The 24,410-nt window shown below is 29.7% G+C and overlaps 2 protein-coding genes and 1 long non-coding RNA gene across 4 annotated transcripts in view; 2 read left to right on the top strand and 1 right to left on the bottom strand.

Moving 5' to 3' along the window:
• LOC107455569 (queuosine-tRNA galactosyltransferase) overlaps nucleotides 1-12,102 on the top strand; it is a 29,275-nt gene extending 17,173 nt beyond the window's left edge. Inside the window, exons 8-12 of one of the 2 annotated variants that reach the window (XM_021146287.4) lie at nucleotides 1,520-1,644; nucleotides 3,654-3,789; nucleotides 6,091-6,159; nucleotides 10,604-10,678; nucleotides 11,976-12,102. In XM_021146287.4, the coding sequence (XP_021001946.3) occupies nucleotides 1,520-1,644; nucleotides 3,654-3,789; nucleotides 6,091-6,159; nucleotides 10,604-10,678; nucleotides 11,976-12,056 (486 nt within the window). In that variant the 3' untranslated portion in view covers nucleotides 12,057-12,102. The remainder of the gene's footprint in view (nucleotides 1-1,519; nucleotides 1,645-3,653; nucleotides 3,790-6,090; nucleotides 6,160-10,603; nucleotides 10,679-11,975) is intronic. The other variant, XM_087163149.1, reaches the window with a different exon arrangement.
• Nucleotides 12,103-17,921: 5,819 nt separating this feature from the next.
• On the bottom strand, nucleotides 17,922-20,834 carry LOC147808490 (uncharacterized). Its single transcript, XR_015433579.1, has 2 exons — nucleotides 20,705-20,834; nucleotides 17,922-18,442 (listed from the first exon to the last, which is right to left on the bottom strand). It is a non-coding gene; the product is annotated as an uncharacterized LOC147808490 (long non-coding RNA).
• A 2,481-nt stretch (nucleotides 20,835-23,315) lies between these two features.
• On the top strand, nucleotides 23,316-24,165 carry LOC107455581 (large ribosomal subunit protein uL6). The gene has a single exon (XM_016073205.5). The coding sequence runs from the start codon at nucleotides 23,490-23,492 to the stop codon at nucleotides 24,057-24,059; it is 570 nt and encodes a 189-aa protein (XP_015928691.2). The 5' UTR covers nucleotides 23,316-23,489; the 3' UTR covers nucleotides 24,060-24,165.
• The last annotated feature ends 245 nt before the right edge of the window (nucleotides 24,166-24,410 follow it).

The raw sequence follows: 24,410 nt of genomic DNA, 5'->3' as shown, positions 1-24,410 counted from the left end.
TGAAATTAGTTTTTTAATTACATGTTATGTAGTTTTTACCAAATAATTTTTGATTGCAAGACAAGGGGTCCCGCACTCAAGGTCAAAAGTTACATGCTGATGCTTGTAAATTTTTGCATACAACTTTATATTAAAATAATTATTCTTTTTGCAGTTATTTCTTTGTACAGTTTGTCCAGTGGGAAACTGACTGCTTTCAATTAAAAATATTAGAAATAAAGGATGATAGATGAATGAAACAAGCGATATGTTTGTTGGGGAAAATGTAAAAATTTTACACAGTAAGAGTTTTCGAAAAGAATTTTACACAGTTTCTAGAGAGTTTCCGAACAGAAAACAAATGCAGTAGGACTATGATATTCCAGTCATACAAAACATCCAGTCATACACTGTATTGAATAGATCACTTGATATCTCCTAATCCGATAAGACAACTTTTTCCCTTGTTTCAATGCTAAAATGGCTTACAGTGCCATCTGTTGTCAACTTTTGTAATTAAATATTAAAATTTTTAGATAAAATTTGTAAAACTTTCAGAATGAACATATTGCTTGTTTCAATCTTCTGACACCTCTTATGTCTAAGATATTTATTTTTTAAATCAGTCAGTCCACCGTTAGGCACCTTCTATAGTTTGTCTAAGCTAAGAACTCCTCCCCCCACGAAGTCTGAAGCCGTCTCGCGCTATGGAAACAAGGCGCATTTTAGGGAGAGTAGCTTCGAACACAATAGATCGAAGAAAGATTCCCTTTCTCACACCGACCAGAGCCGAAACCACTCCAAAACAGTGACCCTGCACCCCTACTTGAAATAGTCATACCTCGTTACCATAGTCACTGCCACAGGTCCAGGTGAATGTCTGGGGGAGTTCTTATTTTAAGCAAACTATACCTGAATCATGTATGGATGGTTGACTGAATGTAAACAACAACAAACTTCCTAAAACTGGAAGAAATTTAGAAAACTTCTGATGTGTCCCTCCACTTATGATATGCTTACGAGGCCATGTGTGAACAGGCTTAATCTAAACATTTTTATTATTGTAATTTGTGTTTAAATTTAAGCATAATTTCACCATTCATAAAAATTTCCTGTAATTTATAAATTTTAACTGGTTGTGAGCCTAAAACAAATTTAATAAAATTAATATCACAACATGAATGAAGTGTAAGGTTGGCCATGTTTTGAGTGTTATCCCTTATTTGGCTATAGTTGTGCAAAATATCACCGTTTGTAATTTTTTGGGTTGCATCATAGCATGCTTGCAGAATTCTCCGAATACATTTGTCTTGTTCAAATTTGAATTGAAAGAGCACATTATTTTCTAAACACTGTAATAATATTGGATGGCGTTCTTTTTCTAGGTTAAGAGTTAAAATCAATCGGAAGTAGTAACCCGGAAATCTTACCACAAATTTTAACCCCTAACACAATCTGTGCTTCGCTTTACGTGGTCAACCATCCATTTTGTTAACTATTTTTAATGAAGGTAAAACTTTCTAAAATAGATCTTTAATAGGGTACTCCTGAGGATCTACTTTTCTTTTACAAGCATTTAAGATTAGGTGGTAAACTGCAAAAAGTGGAAGAAGATCTCCTCATGTATAGATATCACCCTAGTGCAACAACATTTTCCATAACAGAGTACGTTTTTTCTTTATTACGTTCAAAATCATTAGTTTTATTTTTGTAGCGGTTTTTTTATATGGAAATCAAATTTTATTTTTTAATTTGAAAAGTGTTGTTATAGATGGTAGACCCTGTAGAGCTAAGCGCAGATGTCGCTAGGGGTTAAAATTCGGTGCAAGACTTCCGGTTTTGCTACTTCCAATTGATTTTTATGCCTAAGCTGATAAAGTATGCTATCCAATTAAAAATTTTATATTCCAATTAAAAATAATTGAATTAAACAAATTACAATTTTAAACAGAATATTAAACCTTCAGATTACAATGGTAAGACTTGCTTAAGTAATCCTAGACTGAAAAGATTATCAACTCTACAGTTTGACTCTAACATCCGACAAAAGATCAGTCTTGAGCACAACACCTTTAATATTCTGGAGGAGCCTTCATAATCTCCATCACTGCCTTAAACTGTTATCAACCTCCTTATACCATGCTCAAAAAAAACTTTACTTCTGCCATCCTTGGAAAGGACATGCAGTCTATCAACACATTATCAGAAAGCAGCCTTTTCCATGTTCTTCTGATAATAGCTTCCAAAAGGCAGGCATACACTTTGTTCTGTCGGCATCCCTGTAAACGAAACAGCAGATCGCTTGGATAAGAAAGGAAGGAATCTTCATACCAAATACCCATAACCTGACTGCTATAGATAATGTGAATGCATTTGCAAAATACCACTTTATGAGGCAAGACACCAACTTAAGACAAAAGACTCTCAGATCTGCGAAGTCAATGCCAAAAGAGATCTTATAAAAACCATCACCCATTAGATCTTTTTGACTCTGTAACAATTGCCCAGATATGTTTGATTGATTTGCATTTCTACACCCTCTGGCTCTCCTTGGGGCATACCCTCCCTTTGACACAGAGCAACTTTACTCTACTCGGACAAGATCACCGTGACTGCTACCTGTGTACTTTCAACCCCTGGGTATTATATTTGATCTTCTGTGAATATGACACCACTCACTGACATAATTCCGTGTTAAAAAAATAAATAAGTAAAAAATTATAAGTGATTTTTGTGTTTCATTATTTGTTTAATTTATGGTTGAGAAAAATTTTGAATTATAAGGCAAACAAATGTTTAAACAAAACTTGTTTTTCCATAGATAATTCCATGTAAAAAATTATTTTTTATAATTATTTATTATTTAATTTACTAATGTTCGAAAATACAATTATAAATTTTTACAATATAGTTTCAAATTATAAAATCTAAAGTTTGCAGTCATTGGTTAAATAGTTCATGGAAAGTGAAAGTCTAAAAATATTACTTAACTAAGATGGTGAAATATGCAAACAATGAAATTATCATTGGAAATTATTAAAAAGCAACTTTAAATAAGGCACAAATATACGCTTTATGTATCTTAAATGTGTTTTATTTCATGTCATTTTTGCTTTATTCAGATGTAGCGCAAGGTATGCCCTATCCTTATTCAGATATATATATCCCTATTCAGGGATATTACTTCATTAAGGTGACCAAATTTTCAACCACTCTCTTACTTTCAAGACCCTACTTCTTAGATTGCAACTCCTTATTTAGAGCTTCAAGAATTCACATCCATAGAAGAAAATTTATATTTATTTAGAAGAAGTACTTTTTTATGTCTTATTTTATAACTTGAAATATTATTTGCATATTTGAGTCTAGGCAGATTTAACCATTAAGATTAAGTCCTGGTACTTGAAAATAGTATGATCTTTAGTTAATTAAGGTGTTTGCTTTTATTTTGATCCCTGTTCACCGATGAGATGGCATAGTTTGTGCACGCACAATGGTACAATGCAAAACCTTTAAATAAATCAAGAAGAAATGGACATCAAATTTCTGAGTATTGATTGTTCCATCACACATTTTATCTTTTTCTGTATTATAGATTCTTTATTTATTTTTAATCATGAATTAATAGAAATGTGAATCTTTTTGATATATGAATAAGCATAGTTACATTACAGGGACACAATATGGAATGTAAGATTAAAGGAACTAGAAACAAATGTGCTAAGTAAGTGGAATGAGTTTACAATCTGGAATGCTGGCAAACAAGGAAGAAAATTCTATAGAACTCTCTCATTTCAAAACAAGAAAAAGGTTTGTATGAATTATTCATTACGAACTCATTTTTATCTATTGATTGCTTTATATTTTTTGAATATTTTTAAAAACTTCTAAAGACACCATGAATGAAAAAAATATGTAACTATTTGGGAAGGAAAAAGCCTCCTTTCAACCGGGTAGCAGAACTAGTGCTGTGTGCGTGATAGATTTATTTTTGCCTCACAGGCAAAAAAAATCAAAACTAATAAACAAAAGAAATCAGATTAACTTAAGTTAGACTTAATAAAAGGATTGTCTCTTCTATATAGACAATTTGCCTCTTCAACTTTGTAATTAAGTTTCAGTTGATTAATTTTAATTATTTCTTTTAGTATTCCAGTTACTTTATCATGTCTTTAAACGCTTGAGAATCAAGTGCAACATTAGAATACTAATATTTTATCACATATTACTTGATTTAAAACTTCAGGCATCAAGATGAGCTGATATGACAAGGATGGAAATAATTTTGGCATTGTGGAAAGTGAATTTATGCCCAAGATTCCTTCAATGTGCAGCAATAGATGATTTCTCGAATTATTGATAACGGGCATATCTATCGTCTTCCTTAACCCTTTTGCGACGGGAAGCGCAAGCTCGCACTTATCGCTGACGCCAGCAGTCTCTCGCGAGTGTCTGTTTGGGGCCAGAGGGTTTTTTGCTGTTAAGCCTAAATCCATGAAATTACCAAAATATCAATGCATTGTTTAATAATATTCTGTAGAATATTTAAATGGCATGTGCTTTATATGTATTTCTATAGGTACTTTATTTACTCAAGTTATTTCTTGTTTAAATATATATTTTACACATTTTATTTTCATTATGTACTTACCATTTAATAACTTTTAACGATATATATCTGAAAACTAAATATATGACTTAAAATTCTTTTTTCGCATGCAAAGTTTGAAAACACTAACATTGCACTAAAAACTGGACCGCAAATCGAAATACCCAACGCTGCAGCAAAAGAAAAACCTCCCCTGCTCACTGTAAACAAATACCAATTTAAAGGAGCCGTCATTAAACATTTCTTTCTCCTCCATTCCTTCCCCCTAAAATCCATGTGTATGTGAGTCATACTACTCTCATTTTGAGTAGAAGGTCAAATCTACATGCATCTAAAACCATATCGACATACAATGCCATCTTCTGGCAGAAACTGTGTTTTTGAAAACGTTTCAGGACACTGATACAAATGAGTGACGACCGGGGGTGAACGAGAAAACGTTCTGGCACGCCGGTGTGTCGGTCAGGAAGTGAGTGCGTTTCTTGCTGGCACGTATATGTGACAGTCGGCGCGAAAGGGTTAAGTATAAATTTCAAAGCGTGTCTAGTTAGTCCAATGTAGCCAACTATTTAATATTTTATCGCATACTCTGTAAATAACTTATAGAGTTTTTCCATAGTGTTGCTGATAAAATACAAAGGTCTCTACTTAACAATGAGCTCTCAATTAAAGAAAGTATGTTCTTCCAGAAATTATTTCTTTTATAAGTATTTATATTTTTCAAGTATTATTTGTTCATGTTATGGATGATTAACCATGTAAAGCTAGGCACAGATGGTGTTTGGGGTTTAAAATTTCTTCTAAGACTTCCTGATTTCTGATTGATTTTTTCGTCTGAGCCTGAAAAAGTGCCCGATCCAATATTATATACGTTTAGTATTTTCAATATGACATGTTCTTTCAATTTAATTTTCAAGGAAACAACAAAAGAATTCGTTTAAGACTTTGCAAGCTGCTATGATGTTACCCAAACAATAACAAGCAGCATTATTTTACACAAATATAGCCATATAAGGGATAACACTCAAAACATGGCAAACCTTAGGCTTTATTTATGTTGTGATTTAATTTTTTTTTAATTTGTCTTAAGCTCACGACCTGTTAGAATTAATAAATTACCGAAAACTCTTATGAATGGTAAAATTATGCGGCAATTTAAATTCAAACACAGTAATAAAACTTCCTAGAATATTAAGCTGTTCACGCATCGCCTCATAAACATAACATAATCAGAGGGATACACCGGAATTTTTCTAAATTTTTTCCGGTTTTTTAAGCCTTGTTATTGTTTATATTCAGTCAAACATCCATATTTTACTAAAATAATGCAAATTAGTTTTTAAAAAATAGCAAATATTAAGGCATTCATATCTGAGTTTTTTCCACCTTTTTCTTAACAAATGGGCATATTTATCACATAATCTTATATATTAACTTATTAAAAATGTTAAAAGTAGATGTTTCATTTGTCTGTATATTTTTCCCTTTCTTAATTTTTAAAGGTGCAAGCATTTTGTGATGTAGATGTGAAAAAGCTGTCCAAAGGTGTCTATATATATGAAGAGAGCATTGTAAATATGCAATCATTATATTTTTTAATCTTTATATCGAATATATAATTGTTCAGAAACAATCAAATTTGAAAAATCAATCAAAGACTGAAAGAGGATAAAAATAAACGTTTTGCTACCTTCTTCTTAAAAAACCTGATTTTTATTTTATCTGTTTTGCTCAAAAAGTTCTAAAATGAATTAAAAACTTCATCCATAGATGACGATGCTTATTGGTGAAAATTTATAAATAAATGTTTTCTGTTACACATCAAATAATTTTAACTGAAATATTTGCATGAATATCTGTTGATTTTATCTTTGGGCTGTATTGTGTTGTTGCTGTAAAAGGTGGTTACTTTGAAAATGATGTTATAGTTTTTGCATCACTATCTGTTAATGAATTTTGTTACTACTTTTGAAATTTGGTTATAATATGTTATTACAGTCTCCCCTTAGGAAAATGTAGTAATCCGCACAGCTCCTTCAGTTTTTCTTTTAATCGATTTTTCAATCATATTTGGGACATCCGATACAAACCTTATTGGATGAATGCTGGATCCCAACACATAAAGAGTGCTGACAAACCCATTACAAACTTTATCTGAAAGATACTGACACTAAATATAAACTAAACTCAGTGGCACGACAGCCAATAGAGGGCCAAGGCCTACTGTGCCCATCTCATTTTTCTTGACCTTGGGCTCTGGGGTGCAGGAGCAGATGTTCCGGTCAGATGGTCAGCTGAATGCGGAACCCCCAGTGTTTAGTTCCCAAGCATGCTTGGTACTCATTTATCGACCCACTGAAGGGATGAAAGGCTGAGTCAACCTTGCCCGGCCCGAGGATCGAACCCAGGACCTCTGGCATGGGAGCGCAAAGCACTACCACTCAGCCACCGGGCGGACACTCAATATAAACTTTATATTAAAAATACTTTATATAACTTAATACTAGTTTTGTTAGTAGTATGTAAGATTAATAATAGGTATAATCATTTGTTTTTATTAAGACATTTGGGCATGTATTTTGTAGGCTCACATGCCAGACAGAGCAAGTAGACTAACTATCTTCAAATATTTTGAGATTTTTTTGAGCCCTGCGTTATAATAAAAACTTTCCAATAAATTTCTTTTAGTTGAATGAGTTAAAAAAAAAAGACAACTTAAGTAAAAATTGGAGATAATGTGCTAATCCTTTCTTTATTTTTTCTTTCAATTTTAAAAAATGTGAGGAAATTTTTTAAATTAAAAAAAAGTGCAAATAAAAAGTAAATTTTATTCTTTTTTTTTTTCAATAAAGAATATTTGGTCATTATTTCAAACAAAGGGTGAAGGAAAAATTCTTGTAAAATGCAATTAAAATTGCAATAACTTCCAAACCATATTGGAATTTTGAAAAAAGAAAAACTCTGTAATTCATCTCTAGCTTTAATAGTTTTTCAATGCCGGTGAGCTGCTGGTTTGGTATTTTTACTTTTACAAATATACCATCTCAGCTTAATTCAATAGTTCAAGGACCTAACCTTAATGCTAATTAATTAGTGTGCATAATATTTTGTGTTAATGATTATTTTGTGTATTTCGCTATATCTCGAGAACTTTTTAAGTGAATTGAACCATTTTTACACAGAGTTATAAAATTGATTTATCTAAAGATACTTTCGTGCAAAGGAAATAATTTTTAATAATTATTTATTATTATATTTAATAATAGTTGAAAAAGTTTTGAATTACAGTGGGTGATCGGTTAACGAACAGATCGGTTAACGAACAAATCGGTTAACGAACACTTTCACGAAAGATTTTTGTGTTCGGTTAACGAACACATATTCGGATAACGAACACTTTCAAGAAAGATTTTTTGTGTCCGGACAACGAAAACATATTCTGATAATGAACAAAACGAATTCTAACGAACACTTCTCGGCCTGAAAAAAAATTACTATTAAACGTTTGTTATCATTTTGCATACAAAATAAGATCACTGAAAGGAGAAATATTTAAAGCGTGCTTAGTATTGATAATTACTAAATGAAACTTGAATTAACAATGAATTTAAATTTAAAGGTCATTCAATAATTATTATTATAAAGCTTAAAACACTTCTCGTTTACCACTCTGAGAATCCCAGAGCATTCAAAAAAAAATCCGTAATTAAGAATAAACTGCCAGTAATGTGGAGATCGAATCAGAGGGCATGGGTCACGCAGTATCTTTTCAAAGAATGGCTATTTGAAGTTTGTGCCCCGAGCATCAAGGACTACCTTGATACCAATGACTTGCCGTTGAAAGCACTGCTGCTATTGGACAATGCACCAGGACATCCAAAGGATCTTGAAGATAATTTGTTGACAGACTTTCCCTGGCTGACACTTCAGTTTTTACCTCCGAATACGACTTTGTTGATTCAGCCGATGGATCAGGAAGTTATTGCGGCTTTCAAGAAATTGTACACTCGCGCGCTGTTTCGTCGGTGTTTTGAAGCAAGCCAATTCTCCTCAACAATGACTTCAAAAAAGTTTAGGAAAGAAAAATTTGACATTCTTGAAGCTATTCGTATCATTCAAAAGGCGTGGTCAGAAGTCACACAGCGACAGTTGATTCTGCTTGGCGAAAGCTGTGTCCATCCTTCGTTCAAGATGACGGAGGTGATCAGGGAGACATCCCTGAAATTATGGATGAAATTTTGACAACTGCTAGAGATCTGGAATTCGAGGTGAACGAGGATGACATAGAAGAGCTCATAATGGGACATGTAGATTAACTGACGACAGAAGAACTCCAAGAAATTTTGAATGAAGAACACCAAGAAACACAGCGAAATGTGGCTCCTTCTAAACAAAAGGAAAACGAAAGAGGATATCAATGCCGACATCCGCCGTTAAAGATCTTTTGAAAAAGTGGGAGGATGTCAGAGCAATGGTCTTAGAATGGCACCCACACTAAGCTGATGTCAGTAGGGTTGGGGATTTTTACAACGACAATGCTATTAATTAATTCCGAAAAATCCTGAAGGAGAGAGAAAAGCAATCGACATTGGACATGTTCTTCAACGCCCCATGCCCCATAAGCAAAAAATGAAAAGGACTGATTAATATGCAAGACTATATGTATGTATTATTTTTTAAAAAACTTAATAAGAAATTATAAATTTTTTTAAATTTAATTTTTAGGGTCTACAGAACGAATTAATCGATTTCACATAGATGTCTATGGTGAATCGATGATCGGTAAACGAACAATTCGGATAGCGAACATAGTCTTGGAACGGATTATGTTCGTTAACCGATCACCCACTGTATAACAAACACAAAACTTGAATGACTTTTGATTTGCTCAGACAGTTCTAGAGATATGGCGAAGCACCTACACAGCCTAATTAATAGATCTAATTTTGATTTTGAATAAATGATTGGCTTCTTCACTTAGTTTGACATTCAAGAATCGAAGTCTGTTAAAAAATAAGGCTCATTCAGGGAAAATATTGTCTAAACTAATTAATTAGTATGTTTCAGGTTAATCAATCAAAACATTAAGATTGCTCAGAATAGTGCATGGAAAGCAAATAATTAAATCGAAAGTTATACAAGCATTCCTTTTTTCCCCTATTATCTGAATTACTTTTTAAAGAAGAAAAAAAAGATTACAACTTGTAGAATAATAACTTTAAGAATAATATATAGGTTAAAAACCAGTAAAAAGTACAGTAATAATATAATAATTTTATTGTCTTTAAATTAATTCATTATAAATACATTTTTTGTCTCCTATGATGTAATTTTTTTTTATTATTATTTAGTCTTCCATTTAAGGTTAGGTTTTGTCCTAATTAGTTATTGTTATTTGAATTCTTCTGCTGTAAATAAAAAAAGAAACTTTTTTTTTATCAAAAAGTTCTAATTATTGTATTTTATGTATTTTATTATTTAATTCTCAATTTATGCTATTTACTAAACCTTAATTTCAATTAATTATTGTATTTTTGTAAAAAATTTGACAATTTGTGAATAAAGTAAAAAAGAAAAGTAATTTGAAATCAAAGAAGTGAAATATGAATGCGGAACTGGGCATTTTTGGGTGACACCTGTATTCATGTTGCAGCTTGTCTGTGAATAACTATTTATGAAAACAAAAACGTTATTCATGTCTCGAAACTGCATTGGAGAAATTTGCCCATTATTTCTTCTGTATTTTATTTATTAATTTTTTTTTTTTCAAATGTGGTGAACACGACTAATTCTTTTGTTTTCATAAATAGTTATTCACAGAAATGTTGTAGCATGAATGCATGCAGGATGTTCCTGTATTAATGTTCATGTTCCTTTTTTTCGATTTTAAATAGCATTTCTATTTCAATTTAATTTTCAGATATTTTAATAAATATATTTTGAAGACAAATATATTGTTATTTTGATGTTATATGTGTGTTATATATAACACATTTATTTTTATAATATTTGTAGGTCATTCCAAAGCCTCGCATTCCAATTAAGCATTTCAGAGATGCCAAACCTCCTTTCATACTATGTGTGAAAATGGTAATAGCTTTTTTTTCCTTTCAAAATTTTCTTCATATTATCATTTTTTTTCCTTCAACTTTTTTTTATTTTAAACTGTGTGCATTTATCATACTATGTGTGAAAATAGTAATGGCTTTTTTTTCTTTTCGAAATTTTCTTCATTTTATCATTTTTTTCCCTTCAACATCTTTTTATTTTAAACTGTGTGCATTTATCATACTATGTGTGAAAATAGTAATAGCTTTTTTTTCTTTTCAAAATTTTCGTCATTTTATCATTTTTTTCCCTTCAACTTCTTTTTATTTTAAACTGTGTGCATTTATCATACTATGTGTGAAAATAGTAATAGCTTTTTTTTCTTTTCAAAATTTTCTTCATTTTATCATTTTTTTCCCTTCAACTTCTTTTTATTTTAAACTGTGTGCATTTATCATACTATGTGTGAAAATAGTAATAGCTTTTTTTTCTTTTCGAAATTTTCTTCATTTTATCATTTTTTTCCCTTCAACTTCTTTTTATTTTAAACTGTGTGCATTTATCATACTATGTGTGAAAATAGTAATAACTTTTTTTTTTTCCTTTCAAAATTTTCTTCATATTATCATTTTTTCCTTCAATTTTTTTTAATATTTTAAACCGTGTGCATTTATCTTAGTATAAGGAGCCATATTTTGAGGTCGTTGAGAAAAAAAGTATTTCAGAATATTTATATTTTAACATACAAATTTTAATTTTAAATGCTTAATCTTATTTTACCTACAATGTCAAAATATGTACATAAGAACATTAGTTTAGCAACTATGGTTTGTTATGTTTGCAAAGTAGAACATTTTTTTTAGAAAATTCTTAATATCATGATTTTTGTAATACTACCTCTTTGTAAAATTTTTCCTAACGATTGTATAAATTGGCAATTATATCAATGCTGTAAACTTTTTTTAGGTTTTCCATACTATTTAATTTTGTATTTAAAATTGTTGTAATACTTTAATTTTTGGTTACATAAATTTTATTTAAAATGAATTTGATTACTACCAGAGTTTACCAAAAACTATTTTAAATACGTAATTTAAAGCATAGTTCAGGTAAACAATAGAGTTTCAAATGCTGAAAAATATTTTCAAAATACCAAAAGGAAAACAAATCTTAGCAGAATTACTTTCCCCCACTGTAATCCTGTCTAAATTTTGATTTACATTCTGACCTTATGAAACTCTGGGTTAACCAGAACTCTTTCTATACCTTTGATAAATTCTTCATCTCTATTTTCTCTTGTTTTTTGCTGTTTATGTGATGTCCAATGTTTTTCTTACAGGATATGACCAGTGGCTCTTTTGAAGAAAATCTTGAATCTTTAAATTTAAAAGAGGGGAAAGATTATTTTCATTTTAGTTGATTTATTTAAATGGATTTATTTTAATAAATTCTGTTCTTGTTTTGCATATCTGGTGTTTAATTCTATTTTTTATTTGTAAATATGTACCAGGATTTTTTTTTATGAAGTAAAATCAAAGACAGAAATTAATACGATTTATTCACAGATCCAAAGGAACAGTCACTAAGAGATTTTCACTGGTCTGTTCTCTTTGTTTCACTTCTTACTGTTGGATTCTTTAAAAATAAATTTTTGAAGGAAAATATTTAAATTTCTTAAATGCACATGAAGCTTTGTAAGAGTTTTATCATTCATGTTTTGAAGAAGCAAATTTAATGTTACATGTTTACCAGAAATAAATCAAAATATTGAAAGTAATTAAAGTTGAAAAATGACAGAGAATGTCTACATTTACAATCATGATTAAGTCAGTAGTTTTGTAATAGAAATACTGACCAAACCATCTTTTTACATAGCAAGCTTACATAATTTTGCAGCCCTTCATTGTTCCTTCCCATATTTTTTATAAAATAGATACAGCCGGTAAAATCCATTAAGGAAATAAAAATTTAAGCATAAATTAAATGACTTTTAAAATCGTATGTATGTAACAGAATTTCGCACATTTTAATTTTTATTTCACTATCATTAATTTTTTCCTATTGTTAATGTCCAGAAGTGATGCATTTTTTAGATAATAGTAGAGAGTAATAGATTTGATATTAAAGAATGCCAGATAATAATAAGAAATACAGAATCTAAGTAGGGCCCCCAACCTTACAAAAATCAGTGTCACTGACAACATAGGACCATCTGTGCCTCTTGCTAAAGAAATGGAACACTCCACTTCTGAGAAACTAGGGATAGTTCTGAGACTGATAGGTAGCCTTGGTCCATTACAAATTAGATGTTGAGTATAGTGCAATTTTTTTTAAATATTCAAATTCCTGTAAAGTGTGTTTTACAGAAACTGTTGTATTTGTAAATAACTCTCTTGGCGTTAGAGCATCTCCCTTGGCTCACTGTAATTACACCAACTTGGCAAGCACAATCTTTTCTAAACTCAGTCTATGTTTTGTATGCCAACACAGTCCACGCATCTACACCCGAAAGGGAAAACGCTAATAAACTCATTTTAATTTTAAAAAAAACTAACTCATTTTTACTGTTCATGTACGATACCTCTGCACAGGAACTTTAAAAGAAAGAAAAATGTTCCTTAAAACAAGTTTTAATCCTATGTTTTCTCATTTAAAATTTTTTCTTACTTGCATTGAATGTTAAAATATCCTTACCGTTGAGTTTTTATAATTACAAGAAAAAATTAATCAGTACTTTAATCGGTACTTTTACAGTTCAAATTTGTGTCATTCTATGATTATTACGAGGAACTAAAATACACTTACACAAAATGTAAGATAAGATTTATTTTCTTTATCTTAAATATTGGATTTCCTAAAATTTTATAAAAACAGAACAAACTGAGTGCATTTGCTCTGGTGTAATTGAAAAGTTTTAAATAGTTTAAGTGAATACAAGTAACGAACACGCTCTTTGTATATCGTTCATACACAAATTCTGCAATTTAATGATTCGTATTTTTATATTCTTAATAGATGTAAAAATGAAAAAAACATTTCATTTTTTCATTTGATTTTGACACTCTCACATCTATTGAGAGCAAAGAAATGGGAAATAGTAAATTACAGAGTTCATATATGAGCGATATACGAAGCATGTTTGTTACACGTCTTCCAGCAAATCAGGAATAATTCCTGTGGCTGTAAATGAGACGTCCATCCTTGGAAAAACTATTGACGATCGAAATAAGCTACAGGTGGCGTAGAGCAGAACTCTCTACCTATGGCAATGCTTAGCATACTTTCACCATTAGCGTGTAGAGAGTCATAGAAGAAGGAAGTACGTTAGTTTATGTCTTGATTTTCAAGTAGATTAAAATCTTTTCAATTCGGAAACAATATGGAGCTAAAATCTACACCAAACATAATATTAAAAGAAAGCGTCATGGAAATTTTTAACAATTTAATACGAAAAATATTTAGAAAAGGAAAAATATCGTAGTACGTTTCTAAACAGCTGAAGAAGAGGAGGAGGGAAAGGTCAAAGCAAGGGATTCTCCCCAACTGGCGTATTCGAGCGTTGCGATCGCCTATGAATCAAATTATCCATCTCTAATCCGTAAAAGCTTTTCGCGATCGCAACGCTCGAATACGCAATTTGAAGAGAAGTCCGGTTCCATGCTTTTTACCCTTCCCTATTTTCAGTTCCATAGGAATGTACTGCGATATTTCTCCTTTTCTTAATATTTTTCATATTTAATTGTTAAAAATATATTTCAAAATTTCCATGACCCTTTCTTTTAGAACTATGCTCAATGCAGTTTTCAGTTCCATAAAGTTTCCGAACTTAACATCCACTGGATGACTTTCAGCTATATGGGTAAAATTAATTGTAATTCGCGATCGCAACACTCGAATACGCCATCTGGGGAGAGACCGGTTTCATGCCTTTAGCCCTTCTCCCTTCCCTCTCCTCCTCTTTTCTGTTATATAGGAATGTACTACGATATTTTCCCTTTTTTTAATATTTTTACTTAATAAAAATATTTTTAAAAATTTCCGTGATACTTTTCTTTAGAACTATGTTTAATGTAGTTTTCAGCTCCATATAGTTTTTCAAGTTAAAAGATTTTAATCTATATGAAAATCAAGAGAGAAACTAACGTACTTCCTTCCTCTATGACTTTCCACAAGCTAATGGGGAAAGCATGTGAAGTGTTGCCATAGGAAAAGAGTTTTGCTCTACGCCACCTGCAGCCCATTTCGATCGCCAATCCCGTTATTTATGCGACAGGACTCAATTGTAGGACAATGGACATGCATGTAAGTTAATGAAAGAAATATATAAACTGATTAGTTTTCAAAAATTAAATAAAAGATGCGTGAAACATTTAAAGCAAAGCCTTCCCACCTCGATGGTGGCCAGGGAGTCATAAAGGTTTAGCTACTACAATTTCGTGACCAGCAATCATGATGGAGAAAATGTGGTCAGCATTGCGTATGGTCTGCCTTTAGTCCCAGACAAGCTAACCCTTCGATCTGAGCCTTTATTAATAATTCTTCCTTATACTAATAAAAAACATTTTCTGAAAATTAATTTTTTTTTTAAATAACAAATTATATTATTAATTTTTTCTTTAAAATTTGCACTCCTTTAAAGGTATCTTCGATTTAGAAAAATTATTTTTGTTTTATTATTTAGTAAAATCGTATTTTATTAAACATGTGCTCAAATTTATCATCAAACAATCACATTATCAAAATGTAGCAAATCACAACAGAGGAATAGGAAAAGAAAAAATCAAAACCAATTTGACTGCCAAAGGCAATGGAGAAGAAATAAACTCTTAGTTTACATCCTTTCGGTTTCCAGTGGCAATCAAACTAGTTTTTATATTTTCAGTTCTGCTTTCCTGAGTAGTGATAGATTTCGATAGCTTTTGTATTTTTATCATTTAAATATCAATTGCGTCCGCTATTGTATAATTTCTTTTACTTCATTTTTTAAAAATAATTCTGAGCATGTTTTAATTAGGAAGACAATTGCTTATGCATATGCATATTTCTATGTTTTTCTTCACTTCTATGTTCTATGTTTTTCTTCGGATCATCCTCAGGGATGTTTCCCAGACCGTCGCCAATAGCCCATTGTGCAGCTCTAGTGCGACGTAAATGAACTACAACTACATCTTCACTTACTAAATTAAATAAAGTTTTCAAAATATTTTTATGTTCCAGTGTATTTAACAGTAATTTTTTATCCTCTTATAGAGTAACTAGTTATTCAACCACTATATTTATAGAAAGGAAAAATTGCAACACCCCAAGTAGCACATAACATTAGATAATATCAGAAAATCCGCAAAATCTAACGTTATATTACACAACTTGTAATATTAGAAAGATATAAAAGGTCGCTGTTTGCTCAGCCTTATATAATATTAGATTCTATGCAAACTAATATTATCTAGCGTTCGCCATAATATTATTTTGCATTAGTTTTGATGCTATATAATATTAGATTTTGTATTTTCTGATATTATTTTGCTTTGCTTTTTATTTTTTTGGAGTAAGCAAGAGGAAGATAGTAGAATAATTCGGCGATATAATTTTACTTAATTTTCTGTATTGTTGTGAAGCACTAAAACATAGAACAATAGTTTTATGTCATACCATGCATTATTTACTTATCAATACAGAAATACTAAATAAAGTTATATTAGCAAATTCTGCTACCTTCCATTTTTCTCCTCTTTACTCCAAAGTATATCTTATGTTCAGTTGATTTTTTTTAATATTTCAAACTTAATTAGGAAATATTTTGTTGCAACTTTTATTGATATTTTTTTTTCATTTCTTCATACAATGGGTATTAAAGCAAATTTTATATCATTTATAATTTTCAAGTCCCAATTTAAAATGTTCTCTTAATTTTTTTTTAAAAAGAGCCTATTTTATCAAAAGCTCAATTGAATTTGTTAGTTTGCAATATATTTTAAAATTTGTAATTTAAGCCATTTGTAATTTTACAATTATCAATCATCATTTATATTCTGAAATTGTAAATTAAGAAAACCACACTACATAATTGCTAAGTTAAATTTACATTTAAATTGAGTTGAAAATTTACCTGAATTTTTTTTTTTCTACTAGTATATAACTAAGTTATTCATTTCCAAAAATATTAAAATAAAATTATATCTCAAATTTTTAAATTGTTATTTTTTGTAATAACTGACACAATAAAGAAAATTGAAAATTATTCAAATTACTTACTTGCATAAATTATTTCACTTCTATCATTGAAATTAAACAGAGAAATACTTACGTAACTTTATCCTTTTACAATCTGAAATTTTACTTACGAAACACAAGAAACAAAACCTAAGGGCACCTGTAGAAATATTATCAGGGAGTGGAAACAAAAAGAACTTATATGAATTTTAATTAAAAAAATTTGCAATTATTTTTTGTAATGTAAAAATAATTTTACATTGGGACATCAGAAATTTTTAACGATTCAATAATTAGTTAAAGGTACTATGTTCTTTTATTTACTTGAAGTTTAGATAACATTTATATGTCAAGACCAAAAAAAAAATTAGTAAATATTGTATTTTATCAGAATTAAATTTTCACAAACATTTAATTGCATACAAGAATGAGACGAAAAAACATAACATACTTTTTTACTATAAGTTGCTTTTGTATTGATCCAAATTTGACTGCCATCAGTTACTTTTTCAAAACCCTGCTATCACAAAATTTTTCTTTAAAACCAACTAATTCCTTGTTTGTATTTCGCTGATAAGAGTTTATGCTTCATGAACATAGTAAAAACAAACATAACATTATAGGCAAATGTCTTGAATGAGACTTTAAGAAAAAAAAAAAAAAGAAGATGCAATTCTACATGTTTTCACAAAGAATATACAAGACCTTAAAGATGAAAGTTTGAGCAATATTCTTTTAGGAATTTTAATCATGATATAAATGTTATTCAGTCAAAAGAACTTTTCACGATTATAATTATTTTACAATAATATGATTTTAAACATGATAAAAATAAAAAAGCATAAATTCTTGTCTCAAATTTCAAATAAATAATTATGTGAAAATTTCCAAAATTAAAATAATAAACTCAATGTTGATGATGAAAATCCTCAAGAGTTTCAGTTACACTTTAAAATCAGCATTAAAAAAAATTGCTTCCGATATCATACCGAAAGATTAAAAAAAAAAAAAAATTTAAATATTCAACTGTTACAGTAATTAAGAAAAAAGAAATCCATAATAAATATAACTATTTCACAGCATAATACTTTTATTTAAAAACAAAACACACTGTAATATAAATTTCATCCAATTGTAAATGTAATACATTACCTTTATTGTTCAAAATTAAAGTCGACAACTTTGTGGTAAAACAAAAGTTAAAAATACTTAATTGTTATTAATAAAATCATTTTCTTTTCATAACTTTAAACTGTTTGATACAGTTTGAGTTCTAATTATTAGTCTATATTTGCTTGAAAATATATTTCCAAGTGGTCGTTAAATGCTTTTATGAAAAATTCAGCAACAGTTTTTGTATGCACCACAAAAAAACAGGGATGAACTTCACAAGTTTCCCTCTTTCTCCAAACTTCAACATGACAGCATCTTTCTTCAACATGATGACTTAAATGGTAGATTTAAAGTGGTCCTTGCTGAATAATCACTGTTAAAATCATTCGTAGTAAGGATCGAACTTAATATTCCATCAGAGTGTGCCATTTCCATTTGTAGTGTCTTGATAGTAGATTTCCTTGAAGATGAAAAGCTATACTGAAATTTAAAAAGAAAATACATCAGATTTTGCAATGGAAAAAAAAAAATTATAACTATTAAACATTGAATATTTATTTGATACTTTAATTATTTAATTTGAAAATGTTTTTCAGAAATTTTAATATCCTTTACAATGAAATTAAATGGTTTAATTGCGGTATCGATACCAGCGTAAAAAAAATTTCTTTAGTGTCACACAAAAAATAACAGTGTGAGAAGGAGATCAACAAAAAGAATTTAGCTCATAAGCACTCCCAAGCAAACTATCATATATTTAAAAAATAAAAAAAAATCAAATTGCAAAACCTTTCAACTTCTTTTATTAGAACAGAAAATAACTACTCGCTATGTGGCAAATCAACAAAAAGAGTGCCGAAAAATATTAAATAAACAAATGCTTATTTTAAAAATCGTATAAGTACATAAATGTAAAAAGATACTATGAGAATTCAAAATCATCAATTTATGGTTGAAAAACACGGGTAGAATGAGAATTCTTTAACAATTCACATATTTCAAAGTTGTAATATATATATTAATTATATTTTGCCCTCCCCATTAATATGTTTACATAACATTCTTTAAAAGTCAATATGCATAATATTTATATTTTATTGTTTAGTTAAATTTTTAATCTCAGATCTCATAAGCATTAATAGAAATTTATTTAAAAACTTCATTAAACAATAATTATTTATTAGACTAATTATTATTGTAATAATTATTTAATAAATATTTATAACTAAAAGAAACATTACAGAATAGGACAAACTCGAAAGGTATAACTCCGGGCAAACATATACATATTTTTTTAAAAAAAATTGCAAGTTTAAAATCTATTTGGCGATTGCAGTTGGCGGGACAGATCACGATACTGAAATATCCCCAAGAAATTTAAATAAAAATGTTTAATTCTTTTTTTTACAATATTTTAGACATGAAATTTTAATACAGTAACAATATTGTTTGTATTGAATGTTAAACATTCTAGAATGTAATGGTTTAAACTGTGCTAAAAGTAGCAGATCATTAATTTTCTAATTGTTTTAACTTGGCTAATTTGTTTACAGACAACTATTTTTATCTTTTTCATTGTTGCAGAAAAACTTTGTCAGGGTTAAATTACTTAGCAAACATTGTTTTACAAGCATATTTTGAACCAATTACATTACTTATTATTTATATTTAAAAAAGTGGTGAAAAGTGTTAAATAAACAATTGCTTATTTTCTTCCATTGTATAATTTAAAATCTGATTAATGTAAAGGAACATCAATGTAAAAAGATACTATGAGAATTTAAAATCATCAATTCATGGTTGAAAAAATCATATAGAAGGAGAATTCTCTAACATCACATAATTCAAAGTTGTAAATATATAAAATATAGTTCGCCCCTTCCCCCAAATATTTTGACATAGCATTCTTTAAAAGTCAGTATACCCAACATTTTACCCAACATTTGTCAAATATTTTTTTCTTATAGTTTAACTAAATTTTTACAGCATTAGATTGTTTCTAACAGGAATTTTTTTAAAAAATATAATTTAATCAAAGCTCTACATTCACCATAATCACCATTTTGAATAGACCATATTATTGTTCATTTTTTAATCATTTACAAATTAATATAAATAATGATACATCAAAAACATACAGATTAGCCTATATTCAAATAAAAATCAGTCTATATTTAAAGAAAAATGCTTAATTGATTGTTGTACAATATTTTAATCATAAAATTTTAATATGCTAGTAATATTGTTTGTATTAAACGTTCTACAATATAATGGTTTTAACTGAGCTAAAAGTAGCAGATTATATATAGATATATATATTTCTTACTTAACACGGCTAATTTATTTACAGACCATTACTTTTGCCTTTTTCATTTTTGCAGAAAAACAGTGCTTATTACTTACAGCTAGACAACGGTGCTTATTACTTACGTTTCAACAAAGAAGTCAACAACTACGAATGAACAATAATAATCACAATATAAAATATTTACTGACCTTATTGAATACATGATCAATAAATTAATTCTTAAATGTTTTAATTTAGCGGTAAAGTTTATTAAGTAGGTACACTGAATGTTTCTACAACATCTACAATCTCAAACATATCGTGCTTTAAATTACTTTTCTACCTGATTTTTAACTCAAGGAAAAAACATTACCTACATAACTACGATACTAATTTATCATGTAACCATCATTGACATTTATAAAGTTTACAAAAAACTACTAAATTATAAATACCTTAAATAGTAGAAACGAAAGCTCATGAGCGGAAACAAGATCGCCATCTTGTCGTCTTGTAAACAAGCAGAAGGAGCAGCAGACAACTCAACAGAAACAGTTGAAAAAGTTTTTCGAGTTTAATCGTTCGCAAACTACCACTCATATTATCTGCCATAAAATAGCATTGGCTGAAAATGATATTTTAAGTAATATTTAATTTATCGTTTTCTTTCATAAATAAATGTTTATTTATTAATAATATGGGATAACCTTTCGCAAAAATGTCGCGCTGGACCAAAAGTAATGAAATAGATGATAATTTTGAAAGTCCGAATGTTAGATCGAATACTTTTTAATTTTATATAATATTAGCTCTAATATTAGAAGATGGGATTCAATAGTATTGCGTTTTCTAGCACGGCAGTATTATATTACATCTTTCTAATATTAGATCATATCTTTTTGCTACCTGGGACGTCATCCTTGTAAAGAAAAAATGGTATATCAATTTAAATTGATATACCATTTTCTTTTTTCAACCGTCAAGAAACAATTGAAACAAACAAACGTTATAACGTTTTTTTTTTTATCTTATTTAACAATTTATAATTTAAGGAATTATAAATAAAATCTAAACATATTAGACTCAAACTGAAATCATTGACCGGCACTCTGGCTAGCAGAAACGTAACAGAAAGTTGTAACGGATATCAAGGCACTTTCAAGCTCCCCGAGACCCTTGTTCCGTCTATGTATTTGGTCAGTCTTCAACTGATATGTATTTTTTACATTTGCAGTTTACCTTATAACGCAAAATGGTTAGACAAACGTCAATCATTTTATTTTAACCTACTAATTATTATGATAATTTTTTAACAAAAAGTAAAAAACAGCACTTTTGTGATGCTTTATAGTATTCGCGATCGCAACACTCGAATACGCCATTTGGGGAGAGACCGGTTTCATGCCTTTAGCCCTTCTCCCTTCCCTCTCCTCCTCTTTTCAGTTATATAGGAATGTACTACGATATTTTCCCTTTTCTTAATATTTTTCCTTTTTACTTAATTAAAATATTTTCTAAAATTTCCGTGATACTTTTCTTTAGAACTATGTTTAATGTAGTTTTCAGTTCCATATAGTTTTTCAAGTTAAAAGATTTTAATCTATATGAAAATCAAGAGAGAAACTAACGCACTTCCTTACTCTATGACTTTCCACACGCTAATGGGGAAAGCATGTGAAGTGTTGCCATAGAAAAAGAGTTCTGCTCTACGCCACCTGCAGCCCATTTCGATCGCCAATATATGTGTATTACAAGATCTTTACGTCATTGTTTCGATTACATTAAGTGTATCTCACTCTATTCAAAAGCTAAATTTTCATTTCTAAAATGTCTAAAAAAAGGCAAGAGACAAAAAGTTGATAAATCATTCTAACATATATAGAATTGGTGAGTTAACAATAAATATATCTTTCATAATAAGCTTTAAACACTAATAAGTAAAAATACTTAATCAGAAGTTTAATATGCTCCCCTTAGTTCTTCAAAAAGGCATTTCTAAAAAATAAGTACTCTCAAAACAGACACAAGAATTTCAAGAGGAAGTATATATACCACCTGACAAGGTGAGCAATTAAAGATTAGTCCTTGCTGTCTGATCCTCCTAGTAAAGGATTAACTTGGGAGGAGAGGTTGCTTGACTGTCTTACTAAGATAGAAAGTGGCTTAAGTTTCAAAGGCAATATTACAAAAAGTAATAATGATAGAAAACTTTGATTCAAATTTACGTGGACTAATAAGAATGAAAAAATAGTAGTATATTTTTGACTTGATAACTGCGATTCTTAAATAAGAAAAACTGATTTGAAGTATGACAGGCCCGCCATAGACTTTACATGTTAAACGAAGCATTGAGAAGTCTTCTTGGATCAGCACTTTTCTCCCGGCAACCACGACGGGGAACCACATTTGGTGATGAAGTGGGATCACTTGTCTGAAATATTAGTACGCCATGAATGAAACAAGTGATGCGTCAGACAAGTGACAGATAAGTCAAACAAGTTATTCAACAAATTTAGAGATTTTTCTTGTTCGCCAGTAAGAGATATGGATGCCAAATGTTATGGATGGTGTTTTAGCCGTATTTTGTAAGATATTAATGGTAATAAGTAATTCTGGTGAGTTTGAAGTGAAAATTTGTTTTAATTATTTATAGATATATTGTTAAAAAAGGTGACAAGGTTGCGTGTTTTATAACGATTCTTTTTTCAAATGTCAGGTTTACATATTTATTATTGATCAAACCACGTGTTACTTTTACTTAACACTACTATTCACAATTAATGTTAAAATTATGTACCATTTATAATTTTATCATTAAAAATAATATAAGCGTACTGTCTTTTCACTTTTTTTTTATTATGTAACGACATTGTTATTGCATTCGTTATTACATGTAGAATTTAGACTTAGAATTCATTGTAAACACAAGAAACACATTTGCAAGAACTACTATTCAAAATACACCAGAAACAGTAACTCGGAAGTATAGGCGGTAAAAAGCATGCAGCACCTCCTAGTGTAGAAAACACGATCCATTCTGTAGGCGTTAAATCAAATATTAAATACGGTTAACTAACCGCAATTAAACCGTAAAGAAGTTTACTATATCGCGAATCTGGCATCGTCATCATTTGCATTCTGCCAGAATTTGGTTTTAGAACAGCTGGGAGGTATTGAAGTTTGTTCTACTAATTGCCTTGATTATTTATTTAATAAAGAGACTTTGATTAGTTTGATACGATGAGAACCATTGAAGCATCCCAGATTGTTAAAATACCAAAAAATGTCAAAATTTGTGTAAAATCTCGTGTTATTCATGTAAAGGGCCCACGTGGATTCCTCAAACGAGATTTTAAACATCTTCAAGTTGATATGGAATTACTTGGCAGGGATAAACTTCGAATCCGAAAATGGTTTGGTATCCGCAAAGAATTGGCCTGTGTCCGAACAGTCTGTTCGCACATTGAAAACATGATTAAAGGAGTGACCCAAGGATATCTGTACAAGATGAGGTCAGTATATGCTCACTTTCCTATTAACATCACGACCTCCAAAGAGGGAAACCTAGTTGAGATTCGAAATTTTCTGGGAGAGAAAATCGTCCGTCGAGTAAATATGCTGCCAGGAGTCGTCTGTAAAAATTCTACTGCTCAGAAGGACGAGTTGCTGTTGGAAGGAAACAACATAGAATCTGTCTCGAGATCTGCAGCACTCATTCATCAATCTACCCTCGTTAAGAGAAAAGATATACGTAAGTTCTTAGATGGAATTTATGTCTCAGAGAAAACAGCTGCTGTACAGACAGAGTGATTGATGACAAATGGTTATGTAAATTAATTTGTTCATAAACTTTATATTTTTAAAGGAAGCAAGAAGTTTCCTCTTTGAAGTCGAAAAATTAAAAAAAAAAAGTTAACTTATGTGTTTTCTTTTCTTGGTAATTTCTTTAATTTGGTTATCCTGTAGTTAGTCTTTTTCTTGGTATTTTGTGCAAAACTATAAAGGTAAGTTCATTGCCTGTTTTCATAGTTGCCAACTGTTTAAGATATTGAGAACAAACACAGTGATTACAAAATTTTTGCAGTTTGTTGGAAAAACATTGTTTTTGAAACAACTTTATATATCATTTTTAAATAATTTAAAACTAACATTCTACTGAGG

Source organism: Parasteatoda tepidariorum, chromosome 5 (genome assembly GCF_982258835.1).
Source record: "Parasteatoda tepidariorum strain Cologne lab strain chromosome 5, Ptep-v5.0, whole genome shotgun sequence".
In the NCBI taxonomy this organism is placed as follows: domain Eukaryota; kingdom Metazoa; phylum Arthropoda; class Arachnida; order Araneae; family Theridiidae; genus Parasteatoda; species Parasteatoda tepidariorum.
The sequence above is the reverse complement of the archived record's forward strand: the minus strand, read 5'-3'. Positions and strand labels throughout refer to the sequence as shown.